Below are 11,474 nucleotides of genomic sequence, written 5' to 3'. Positions count from 1 at the left end.
GAGGCAGAATGTTAGACCCTCGTGGGAACCTGGGAGCTTCCCTGGCTCCCACTTTCGCCTTCCCCTGTATTGCCTGAGCTGGAGACTGTGTGAGAGGGGCCGGGCGCGATGGTTCACGCCTGTAATCCCAACACTTTGGGAGGCCAAGGGGGGCGGATCACGAGGTCAGGAGATCCAGACCATCCTGGCTAACACGGTGAAACCCCGTCTCTACTAAAAAATACAGAAAATTATCCAGGCGTGGTGGCGGGCATCTGTAGTCCCAGCTAATCAGGAGGCTGAGGCAGGAGAATGACATGAACCCAGGAGGCAGAGCTTGCAGTGAGCCGAGATTGCGCCCCTGCACTCCAGCCTGGGCCACAGAGTGAGACTCCATCTCAAAAAAAAACAAAAGTGCATGAGAGGGCACAGACAAAAAGAAGGACTTCCCAGGCTGGGCACAGTGGCTCACACCTATAATCCCAGTGCTTTCAGAGGCCGAGGCAGGCGGAGGATCACTGGAGGCCAGGAGTTCAAGACCAGCCCGGACAACATAGCAAGACCCCCATCTCTACAAAAAGTAAATTAGCTGGGCGCGATGGCTCACACCTGTAATTCCAGCACTTCGGGAGGCTGAGGTGGATGGATCACCTGAAGTTGGGAGTTTGAGACCACCCTGGCCAACATGGTGAAACCCTGTCTCTACTTAAAAAATACATAATTAAGCTGGGCATGGTGGCCCATGCCTGTAATCCCAGCACTTAGGGAGGCTGAGGCGGGCAGATCACGAGGTGAGGAGTTCAAGACCAGCCAGGCCAAAATGGTGAAACCGCATCTCTACTAAAAAATACAAAAATTAGCTGGGCATGGTGGCGGGCGCCTGTAATCCCGGCTACTTGGGAGGCTGAGGCAGGATAATTGCTTGAACTTGGGAGCGGGAGGTTGCAGTGAGCTGAGATCACGCCATCGCACTCCAGCCTGGGCAGCAAGAATGAAACTCCAACTCAAAAAAATAAATAAGCCGGGCTCAGTGGCTCACGCCTGTAATCCTAGCACTTTGGGAGGCCGAGGCAGGCAGGCAGATCACTTGAGGTCAGGAGTTTGAGACCAGCCTGGCCAACATGGTGAAACCCTGTCTCTACTAAAAATACAAAAATTAGCCAGGTGTGGTGGCACAGGCCTGTAATCCCAGCTACTCGGGAGGCTGAGGCAGGAGAATTGCTTGAACCTAGGAGACGGAGGCTGCAGTGAGCCAAGATCGTGCCACGGTACTCCAGCCTGGGTGACAGAGCAAGACTTCGTCTCAAAACAAAAAAAAAAAAACAAAAAAAGCTTTCCACGCTACCCACAGAGGGCTCCATCCGGCGTTGTTCTGGATTCCTGTTGTAACTTAAAGAGAAACTTTCACAACATCCGGAGCCCTTGATGTCCTGCAAATGAAGGAGGAAGATGTCCTTAATTTCCTTGCAGCAGGAAACCAATTAGGTGGCACCAATCTTGACTTACAGATGGAACAGTACATGTATAAAAGGAAAAGTGATGGCATCTACATCCCAAATCTGAAGAGGACCTGGGAGAAGCTTCTGCTGGCAGCTCGTGGCATTGTTGCCATTGAAAACCCCGCTGATGTCAGTGTCATACCCTCCAGAAATACTGGCCAGAGGGCCGTGCTGAAGTTTGCTGCTGCCACTGGAGCCACTCCAATCGCTGGCCGCTTCACTCCTGGAACCTTCACTAACCAGATCCAGGCAGCCTTCCGGGAGCCACGGCTTCTTGTGTTTACTGACCCCAGGGCTGATCAGCAGCCTCTCACAGAGGCATCTTATGTTAACCTACCTACCTTGCTCTGTGTCTCACAGATTCTCCTCTGCGCCATGTGGACATTGCCATCCCAAGCAACAACAAGGGAGCTCACTCAGTGGGTCTGATGTGGTGGATGCTGGCTCGGGAAGTTCTGCGCATGTGTGGCACCATTTCCTGTGAACACCCGTGGGAGGTCATGCCTGATCTCTACTTCTACAGAGATCATGAAGACATTGAAAAAGAAGAGCAGGCTGCTGCTGAAAAGGCTGTGACAAGGAGGAATTTCAGGGTGAATGGACTGCTCCGGCTCCTGAGTTCACTGCTACTCAACCTGAGGTTGCAGACTGGTCTGAAGGCATGCAGGTGCCCTCTGTGCTATCTAGCAGTTCCCTACTGAAGACTGGAGCATTCAGCCTGCCACAGAAGACTGGTCTGCAGCTCCCACCGCTCAGGCCACTGGATGGGTAGGAGCAACAACTGAATGGTCTTAAACACCTGTACTGTGAGCTCCCCCTGCCCCATCTTCCAGCCCAGGTGCACCTGGCAGCCTGGCTCTTGCATTCCTCGGCTGGGCTTGGATGCTGGCGGTCCTCTACCTGGTTTGGCTCTATTGGGATAGAAACATACCCAGGGCTGGAGCCCGCAGATCTGCCTGGGTTTGCAACTGGGCAGTTTGAGACATTTCCGTGACTACTTCCCCCTCTCGGTGAGGACCTGGGCTGTGGGGTGCTGGGTGCGGTTGGGGCTTCAGAATAGACTCTTGGGACCACCATCTCCCAAAGTGCAATCTCCCCGTTGGGGTGGGATGCGCCCGTCTGCTCCCCAGCTAGTTAAAACTGCAAAGTTGGGCACCTCCTGGAACTACCTCTTTGACTTCCACCCTCACGGGGTCCTGGTCGTGGGAGCCTTCGCCAACTTCTGCACAGAGCCCACGGGCTGCTCCTGCCTCTTCCCCAAACTCCCACCACACCTGCTCATGCTGCCTTGTTGGTTCCATCTCCTCTTCTTCCAGGACTACATCATGTCACGTGGTGAGAAGAGGGGGACCTTGCTGCTGTCTCCCGCCCCACCATCCTCTTCCCAGGGGACACTGGGGCCCAGCTCTCCTTTCCCCATGTCCTCTCCACTCTTCTTTCCAAGTCCCAGGCTTTGGCTGGGTGCGGTGGTTCACACCTGTAATCCCAGCACTTGGGAGGCGCAGGCGAGAGGATCGCTTAAGGCCAGGAGTTCAAGACCAGCCTGGGCAACACAGTGAAACCCCATCTCTACACAAGAAAAAACAAAAACAAAAATTTAGCCAGGTGTGGTGGTACACACCTGTGGTCCCAGCTACTGGGAGGCTTGAGGTGGGAGGGTCACTTGAGCCCTGAAGGTCAAGGATGCAGTGAACCAAGATCAGGCCACTGTACTCCAGCCTGGGCAACAGAGCAAGACTCCGTCCCTAAATAAATAAGTAAATAAGACCCAGGCGTTGGGTCCCCCAGCTTCTGCCATCCCCCCAGGTTTGGTCTCCTTTGTCAAGGCCCTGCTGCCTCAGTGGTGGCCAGGTGGCTGTCCTGGCGTGGGAGGGCCCCTGCAGGCGCTGGAGGCAAAACCCGGACAACTGAGCTTGCCGATTCGGAATCAGAAGAGATTGGTTAAGTCAGCTCTGGAACTCGAGTGAGGACCCGAGCGTGACCCGGTGGGGACGCCCCAGGGCTGCCGGGCCGGGGAGGAGGAGAGTGGCGCCACCCGCGGACCCCGGAGCCAGGAGTCAGCCGCGCCATGCTCTCCTGCGGCCTCCCTAGTGCCTGTCTTCTCCAGGGAGAATGAGCTCTTCCAGCAGTTGCCGAACCCGCAGAGCTCGTGGGTGCAGAGGACGCAGGAGGCTCTGCGTCCGCTGCTAAGCGTGGCCCTGCAGCTGTTCCTGGGCCGCCGGGGCCTCCCGCTGCCCTTCCGCGCGCCCATCCGCACCGTCGGTGAGCCCCGGCCTCCGCACCGCGATCCTGGCCCAGGGCCCGCTCCCTCCCCGTCCCGGGTTGGGGCCTCGCCACCCAGACTGGCCTTTGGCCACCGCGCCAGCCCTGAACTCTGTTCCCGCCTGTCCCCAAGGAGGAAAAGAGGAGGAGAACCGGGGATCCCAGCCCAGATCGCCTCCCGTCCCGCCCGCAGTGGGGTCGGCGATTCCCGTGCAGCAGAGCCCCCCGCCCAGTCCGGCCCAGGTGGACACGCTGCAAGCGCGCTACGTGGGGCGACTCACGCAGCTCTTCGAGGAGCACCAGGCGCGCTATGGTGTCCCCGCCGACAGACACCTGGTCCTCACGGAGGCGCGCCCCACCGCCTGGCCTCGCCTGTCCGCTGGGTGACTGCAGGTGGGGAAGTGAAATTAAAGACTGGCGGCCGGGCACGGTGGCTCACGCCTGTGATTCCAGCACTTTGGGAGGCCGAGGCGGGTGGATCACTTGAGGTCAGGAGTTCGAGACCAGCCTGGCCATCATGGTGAAACCCCATCTCCATTAAAAATCCAAAAAAAAAAAAAAAAAGTAGCCAGACGTGGTGGCGCGCCTGTAATCCTAGCTACTCGGGAGGCTGAGGCAGGAGAATCGTTTGAACCCGGGAGGCGGAGGTTGCAGTGAGCCGAGATCGTGCCACTGCACTCCAGCCTGGGTGACCGAGACAACGTGTGAAAAAAAAAAGAAAAAAGAAAAAAAAGAAAAGAAAAGAAAAGAAAAAGAAAAAAATTAAAGTGGGAAACAGACCTGCAGCCTGTGTGTGTTTGTGCATGGCGGGGGAGGTCCAGGCAGGGGTGGTGACCTTGACGTTCCTGGAGATGCCCCGGACCAGGCCCTGCCCCCACCCCAACTGGAGGTCAAATAGTCTCAGCAGGGCTCCTGGCCCCTTCCAGCGCCTGGGACCCAGTGGGTGGGGCTAGCCAGATCACTCTTGTCCACTCCAACATCAATTCCTGAGGCACTCGGGTGTCACCTCTCCCTTGCACACCCCTTACGCCTCCCAGCCCCACCCAGCAGCCAGCCCAGACTGGTGACTGACAGGAAGTTCAAAGATCAGGCTGAGAAAAAACCCAGAGACATCTGGGGCTCTGGATCCAAAGATCTCCCCACTCACACACCTACGGACACACGCTACTCTGGGAGGTGATTTGCGACTTAGCCAGGCCCCCAAAGCTGGGCTCCTGTAGGGAGAAAGTCTGCCCAGGTCCACATCCAAGCCTTCATCGTTTGTCCTCCGGGTTCTGGGATCCTGCTGGAAGAGGGGAGCTTCTGCAATGGGAGTTGCCACAACCCTGCCGCTCCCAACCACTTCCAAAACCCTGCAGAAGCAGCATCTAGAAGCAGTGGGCGCCTACCAATATGTGCTCACTTTCCTCTTCATGGGTGAGAGCTGGGAAGGCGTGGGTGCCTGGGGTCTGCCAGGGGAGTAGGGCTTGGAGGGAGAGTGGCTGGGCTGCTGGCTTGCATGCCTGAGGACAGTGACCAGGTGACTGGTCTGGGAGAGGGCCAGAGGAGATAGCTGGTTGTTCTGAAGGGGAGGAAGGGAAGGGAGCAGCTGGAGGGAATGATGGAGTTTCAGAAGTGAACTCTTTTCTTTCTCTCCCTTCCCCCAGGCCCTTTCTTCTCCCTTCTTGTCTTTGTCCTCCTCTTCACGTCACTCTGGCCCTTCTCTGTTTTTTGCTTGGTGTGGCTCTATGTGGACTGGGACACACCCAACCAAGGTGAGCTCCGGACGGGGGCCCAGGTAGCCAGAGATGGTGGGGACATGGGGGGTGAGGGGAGGTGACTCCGGGGTTTCGCCCACCAGTATCTCATTGTCCGCAGGTGGAAGGCGTTCGGAGTGGATAAGGAACTGGGCAATTTGGAGACAACTAAGGGATTATTATCCTGTCAAGGTGATGGGTCACCCTGCAGAAACACTGCTTCCTACCTCTCCCCATCTCCCTCCCACACCTAGGAGCCCTTCCTTGTGCTGGGGCCTGAGCTCTCCGCTGCCTAAGCTCAGGCAGTGGGACAGGGAATGGATTTTTTTTTTTTTTAGACTGAGTCTCCTGTCACCGAGGCTGGAGTGCAGTGGTGCAATCTCAGCTCATTGCAACCTCCGCCTCCTAGGTTCAAGCTATTCTCATGCCTCAGCCTCCCTAGTAGCTGGGATTATAGGTGCCCGCCACCATGCCCGGCTAATTTTTGTAGTTTAGTAGAGACAGGGTTTCAACATGTTGGCCAGGCTGGTCTCAAACTCCTGGCCTCAAGTGATCCAGCCACCTCGGCCTCCCAAAGTGCTGGGATTACAGCCTTGAGCCACCGCGCCCGGCCTGGGAGTGGATGATGTTCAAGAGTGGGGCCTTGGTGGGGCACCATGGCTCATGCCTGTAATCCAAGCACTTTGGGAGGCCGAGGTGGGAGGATTGCTTGAGCCCAGGAGTTGGAGGCTGTAGTGAGCCATGATTGCGCCACTGTACTCCAGCCTGAGCAACAGAGTGAGACCCTGTCTCTAAAAAAAAAAAAAAAAAAAAAAAAGGTGGTTGTGGTGGCTCAAGCCTTTAATCCCAGCACTTTGGGAGGCTGAGGTGGGTGGATCACCTAAGGTCAGGAGTTCGAGACCAGCCTGACCAACATGGAGAAACCCCATCTCTACTAAAAATACCAAACAAATTAGCCGGACATGATGGCACATGCCTGTAATCCCAGCTACTCTGGAGGCTGAGGCAGGAGAATTGCTTGAACCAGGGAGGCGGAGGTTGTGGTGAGCTGAGATGATGCCATTGCACTCCAGCCTGGGCAACAGGAGCAAAACTCTGCCTCAAAAAAAGAAAAAAAAAAAAAGAGAGAGTGGGTGAGGTGGCTTACGCCTGTAATCCCAGCACTGTGGGAGGCCAAGGCAGGCAGATCACGAAGTCAGGAGTTCAAGACCAACCTGGCCAATATGGTGAAACTGCGTCTCTACTAAAAATACAAAAATTAGCTGGGCATAGTTTCGCATGCCTGTAATCCCAGCTACTCGGGAGGCTGAGGCAGGAGGATAGCTTGAACCGGGACCAAGAGGTGGAGGTTGCAGTGAGCCGAGATCGTGCCACTGCACTTCAGCCTGGGCTACAGAGCAAGACTCCATCTCAAAAACAAAAAAACAAAAAAACCTGGGCCCTTAACCCTATCCTAAGAACCTTTAACTCAGAACTCTGTTGGGGTGGCCCTTGACCCTATCCTAAGAACCTTTAACTCGGAACTCTGTTGGGGTGGAGGGCCCCTCTTTTCAGCCGGTGTCTTGCCTTCCATCCTCCCTTCATCCTGCTCAACACCCCGAAGCTGGTGAAAACGGCAGAGCTGCCCCCGGATCGGAACTACGTGCTGGGCGCCCACCCTCATGGGATCATGTGTACAGGCTTCCTCTGTAATTTCTCCACCGAGAGCAATGGCTTCTCCCAGCTCTTCCCGGGGCTCCGGCCCTGGTTAGCCGTGCTGGCTGGCTTCTTCTACCTCCCGGTCTATCGCGACTACATCATGTCCTTTGGTGAGCCGAATGGGAGGAGGAGAACGGGAGGAGACTCCTGACCAGATGTTCCCCAGCCCCTCTGGGACCACCCCCCCATAATAAGTCCCCCACCCAGGACAGGGGCCAGCCTGAGCACTGCCCAGACTTGCAGTGAGCATTTGGGTAGGCTCCCCGCCTTGGAGATGGGGGTAGGGGGCTTGGAACTAAAGGCTGGGTGAGGGGCGGGGGTGCCGTGGAGGCAGATGGGAACTACTTTCCACCTCCTCCTGCCCACAGGACTCTGTCCCGTGAGCCGCCAGAGCCTGGACTTCATCCTGTCCCAGCCCCAGCTCGGGCAGGCCGTGGTCATCATGGTGGGGGGTGCGCATGAGGCCCTGTATTCAGTCCCCGGGGAGCACTGCCTTACGCTCCAGAAGCGCAAAGGCTTCGTGCGCCTGGCGCTGAGGCACGGGTGAGTGCGCGTGCAGGCCCTACCTGTCAGTTCTCTGCTGGTTTATGCCCTCTCTCAGTCCCCAGACATCTAGGTCCCTGCAGGGGGGATCTGGGTGCCCAGAGACCAGCGCCCTGCCCTGCACCGAGGCCCACGTGGGCTCTCCAGGGCATGACTCGGTACCAAACATGGGGCCCGCTTACCCTAGTCTCCCTCCCACATCCGTGGAGACAGGACCATAATGCAAATAGCAGGGCCCTCGGTCTCAGAAGCCCTGGCTTCCCTCTCTGACCCCAACTCAAAGGCAAGGCCTTGCACTTGTTTCTTTTTTTGTTATTGTTGTTGAGACTGAGTCTCGCTCTGTCGCCCAGGCTGGAGTGCAAAGGCGTGGTCTCGGCTCACTGCAACCTCCGCCTCCCGGGTTCAAATGATTCTCCTGCCTCAGCCTCCCGAGTAGTTGGGACTACAGGCACCCACCACCACTCCGGGCTAATTTTTGTATTTTTAGTAGAGACGGGGTTTCACCATTTTGGCCAGGCTGGTCTCGAATTCCTGGCCTCAAGTGATCCGCCCACCTTGGCCTTCCAAAGTGCTGGGATTATAGGCGTGAGCCACCGTGCCCGGCCGGACTTGTTTCTTTACTTGCGAAGAGGGCTGATACCTACCTTGCCACGATGTTGTTATTGCAAAGACCGAATGAGAAAATGACTATGAGAAGGCCCACTACACAACTGTGTCTCAAGAAATGTGAGTCCCGGCTGGGCGTGGTGGTTCACACTTGCAATCCCAGTGCTTTGGGAGGCCAAGGCAGGAAGATCACTTGAAGCCAGGAGTTCAAGACCAGCCTGGGCAACATAGGGAGACATCATCTCTACAAAAATAAAATAAAATAAATTAGCCAAGTGTGGTAGTGCACGCCCGAAGTTTCAGCTGTTCGGGAGGCTGAGGTGGGAGGATGGCTTGAGCGGAGAAGGTTGAGGCTGCAGTGAGCTATGATTGCACCACTGCCCTCCAGCCTGGGCAAGAGAGCAAGGCCTTGTCTCTTTTAAAATTTTTTAAATTATTTATTTATTTTAAAATTTCTAATTTTTAATTTTTGGAGATGGAGTCTTGCTCTGTCACCCAGGCTGGAGTGCAGTGGTGCGATCTTGGCTCGCTGCAACCTCCACCTCCCGAGTTCAAGCAGTTCTCCTGTCTCAGCCTCTGAAGTACCTGGGACTACAGGTGCACGTCACCACATCTGGCTAATTTTTGTATTTTTAGTAGAGATGGGGTTTCACCATATTGGTCAGGGTGGTCTCGAACTCCTGACCTCAGGTGATCCACCCACCACAGCCTTCCAAGGTATTGGGATTATAGGCATGAGCCACCGCACCCAGCCTATTTATTTTTTGAGACAAAGTCTCACTCTGTCACCCAGACTGAAGTGCAGTGGTGTGATCTTAGCTCACTGCAACCTCTGCCTCCCAGGTTCAAGCGATTCTTGTGCCTCAGCCTCTGTAGTAGCTGGAATTACAGGTACCCATCTCCACACCTGGCTAATTTTTATGTTTTTGCAGAGACGGGGGTTTCACCATGTTGGCCAGGCTGGTCTCCAACTCCTGACCTCAAATGATCCCCCCGCCGTGGCCTCCCAAAATGCTGGGATTACAGGTGTGGTTACAAGACCCTCTCTCTAAAACAAAGAAAAAGAAAGAGAAAGAAATGCGAGTCCTGTCTTCTAGATCTTTCTTTGTAGCCATAGTCATGTGCTTTGAATGACCCTGGGAGGTAGCATCTGGACGTAGTGGGAAGGACTTGTAGCCCCTGGGGGTGCCCATCTCGGAGCAGTCCAGCAGCCTGAGCCCCCTCTTCTCTCTTGCTCCTTCCCAGGGCGTCCCTAGTGCCCGTGTACTCCTTTGGGGAGAATGACATCTTTAGACTTAAGGCTTTTGCCACAGGCTCCTGGCAGCATTGGTGCCAGCTCACCTTCAAGAAGTTCATGGGCTTCTCTCCTTGCATCTTCTGGGGTCGTGGTCTCTTCTCAGCCACCTCCTGGGGCCTGCTGCCCTTTGCTGTGCCCATCACCACTGTGGGTGAGTGCCCACCTCTGGGGGGACGGCCACCAGCAGCTGCGTGGGCATCAGGGATCCCTCGCCCACCTGTCTCCCTCTCCCTGCAGTGGGCCGCCCCATCCCTGTCCCCCAGCGCCTCCACCCCACCGAGGAGGAAGTCAATCACTATCACGCCCTCTACATGATGGCCCTGGAGCAGCTCTTCGAGGAGCACAAGGAAAGCTGTGGGGTCCCCGCTTCCACCTGCCTCACCTTCATCTAGGCTTGGCCGCGGCCTTTCGCTGAGCCCCTGAGCCCAAGGCACTGAGACCTCCACCCACTGTGGACTCCATGCCTCCAATAAAAGGTAGTTCTGGGCCCAGCGCAGTGCCTCACGCCTGTAATCCCAGCACTTTGGGAGGCCAAGGTGGGAGGATCGTTTGAGCCCAGGAGTTGAAGACCAGCCTGGGCAACATAGTGAGACTTCATTTCTACAAAAATTAAAAAATAATGTTGTTAATTAGCCGGGCATGGTGGCATGTGCCTGTAATCCCAGCTATTTGGGAGGCTGAGGCAGGAGACTTGCTTGAACCCAGGAGGCGGAGGTTGCAGTGAGCTGAGATCACACCACAGTACTCCGGCCTGGGCAACACAGCGAGACTCAATCTCAAAAAAAAAAAAAAAAAAAAAAAAAAGATGGTTAAAGCTATAGTAGGCTGGGCGTGGTGGCTCATGCCCATAATCCCAACACTTTGGGAAGCCAAGGCAGGTGGATCACCTGAGGTCAGGAGTTCAAGACCAGCCTGGCCAAAATGGCAAAACCCCCTCTCTACTAAAACTACAAAAATTAGCCGGGCATGGTGGCTCATGCCTATAATCCCAGCTACTCCGGAGGCTGAGGCAGGAGAATCGCTTGAACCCAGGAGGCAGAGGTTGCAGTGAGCCGAGATCACACCACTGCACTCCAGTCTGGGCAACAGAGCGAGATTCCATCTCAAAAAAAAAAAAAATGTTGTTAAAGCTATAATCATTCTGGAAGTGAACATGGCCAGGCATGACCTGCCCCCATCCTGATGTGCTACAAAGCTGCTGCCTTAGATTGGGTATCAGGACCCTGAACTGTCCTCCCAGTGAGAGTTCAGTCTGTGGCATGACCTTGGACAAGCCTCTTCCTTTTGCCTGTTTACTTCTTTGTCTGTAAATAAAGGCATCTGCTTAGCAAAGAGCTGTTGGGCATTGGGATGGAGTTAGGAGGGAGGATGCGTGGAGAGGCAGGCTTTGAAGAGTGAGCAGGATTTAGGTGGAGGTGAAGTTAGGGTAGATGGCGGAATTCCAAGAGCTAAAGGTAAGAGCAGTCAAGGGCACTTAACAGGACGGGGAAATGGTACCATCCCCAGTGAAGGAAAAATAGAGTTAAGAACACAGCTGAGGCCGGGCGCGGTGGCTCACGCCTGTAATCCCAGCACTTTGGGAGGCTGAGGCGGGCGGATCACAAGGTCAGGAGATCGAGACCATCCTGGCTAACATGGTGAAACCCCGTCTCTACTAAAAATACAAAAACTTAGCCAGGCGTGGTGGCGGGCGCCTGTAGTCCCAGCTACTGAGAGGTTGAGGCAGGAGAATGGCGTGAACCCGGGAGGCGGAGCTTGCAGTGAACCGAGATTGTGCCACTGCACTCCAACATGGGAGACAGAGCCAGACTCCGTCTCAAAAAAAAAAAAAAAAAAAAAAGCTTATGGCCTATG

At 55.5% G+C, this 11,474-nt stretch overlaps 2 protein-coding genes and 1 pseudogene across 3 annotated transcripts; all 3 read left to right on the top strand.

Annotated features, from left to right (window-relative positions):
* Positions 1-45: 45 nt before the first annotated feature.
* LOC106634986 (small ribosomal subunit protein uS2-like) lies at positions 46-2,273 on the top strand (annotated as a pseudogene).
* Positions 2,274-2,587: 314 nt separating this feature from the next.
* LOC129398185 (putative diacylglycerol O-acyltransferase 2-like protein DGAT2L7P) lies at positions 2,588-4,304 on the top strand. Its single transcript, XM_055114734.1, has 4 exons — positions 2,588-2,813; positions 3,267-3,441; positions 3,586-3,740; positions 3,934-4,304. Exons 1-4 carry the CDS (start codon positions 2,588-2,590, stop codon positions 4,125-4,127), a joined length of 750 nt encoding a protein of 249 aa, XP_054970709.1. The 3' UTR covers positions 4,128-4,304.
* A 134-nt stretch (positions 4,305-4,438) lies between these two features.
* On the top strand, positions 4,439-10,394 carry MOGAT3 (monoacylglycerol O-acyltransferase 3). Of its 2 annotated transcripts, XM_003807198.5 has the most exons (7): positions 4,439-5,156; positions 5,387-5,494; positions 5,598-5,668; positions 7,080-7,284; positions 7,543-7,717; positions 9,569-9,771; positions 9,858-10,394. In XM_003807198.5, exons 1-7 carry the CDS (start codon positions 5,048-5,050, stop codon positions 10,010-10,012), a joined length of 1,026 nt encoding a protein of 341 aa, XP_003807246.2. In that variant the 5' UTR covers positions 4,439-5,047; the 3' UTR covers positions 10,013-10,394. The 2 variants fall into 2 exon arrangements, with proteins under 2 accessions (XP_003807246.2, XP_008957496.2); XM_008959248.4 differs by lacking the exon at positions 9,569-9,771.
* Positions 10,395-11,474: the final 1,080 nt, after the last annotated feature.

Source organism: Pan paniscus, chromosome 6 (assembly GCF_029289425.2).
Source record: "Pan paniscus chromosome 6, NHGRI_mPanPan1-v2.0_pri, whole genome shotgun sequence".
Classification (NCBI taxonomy): Eukaryota; Metazoa; Chordata; class Mammalia; order Primates; family Hominidae; genus Pan; species Pan paniscus.
Note: the sequence above shows the minus strand (reverse complement) of the source record. Positions and strands in the feature narration are given on the sequence as shown.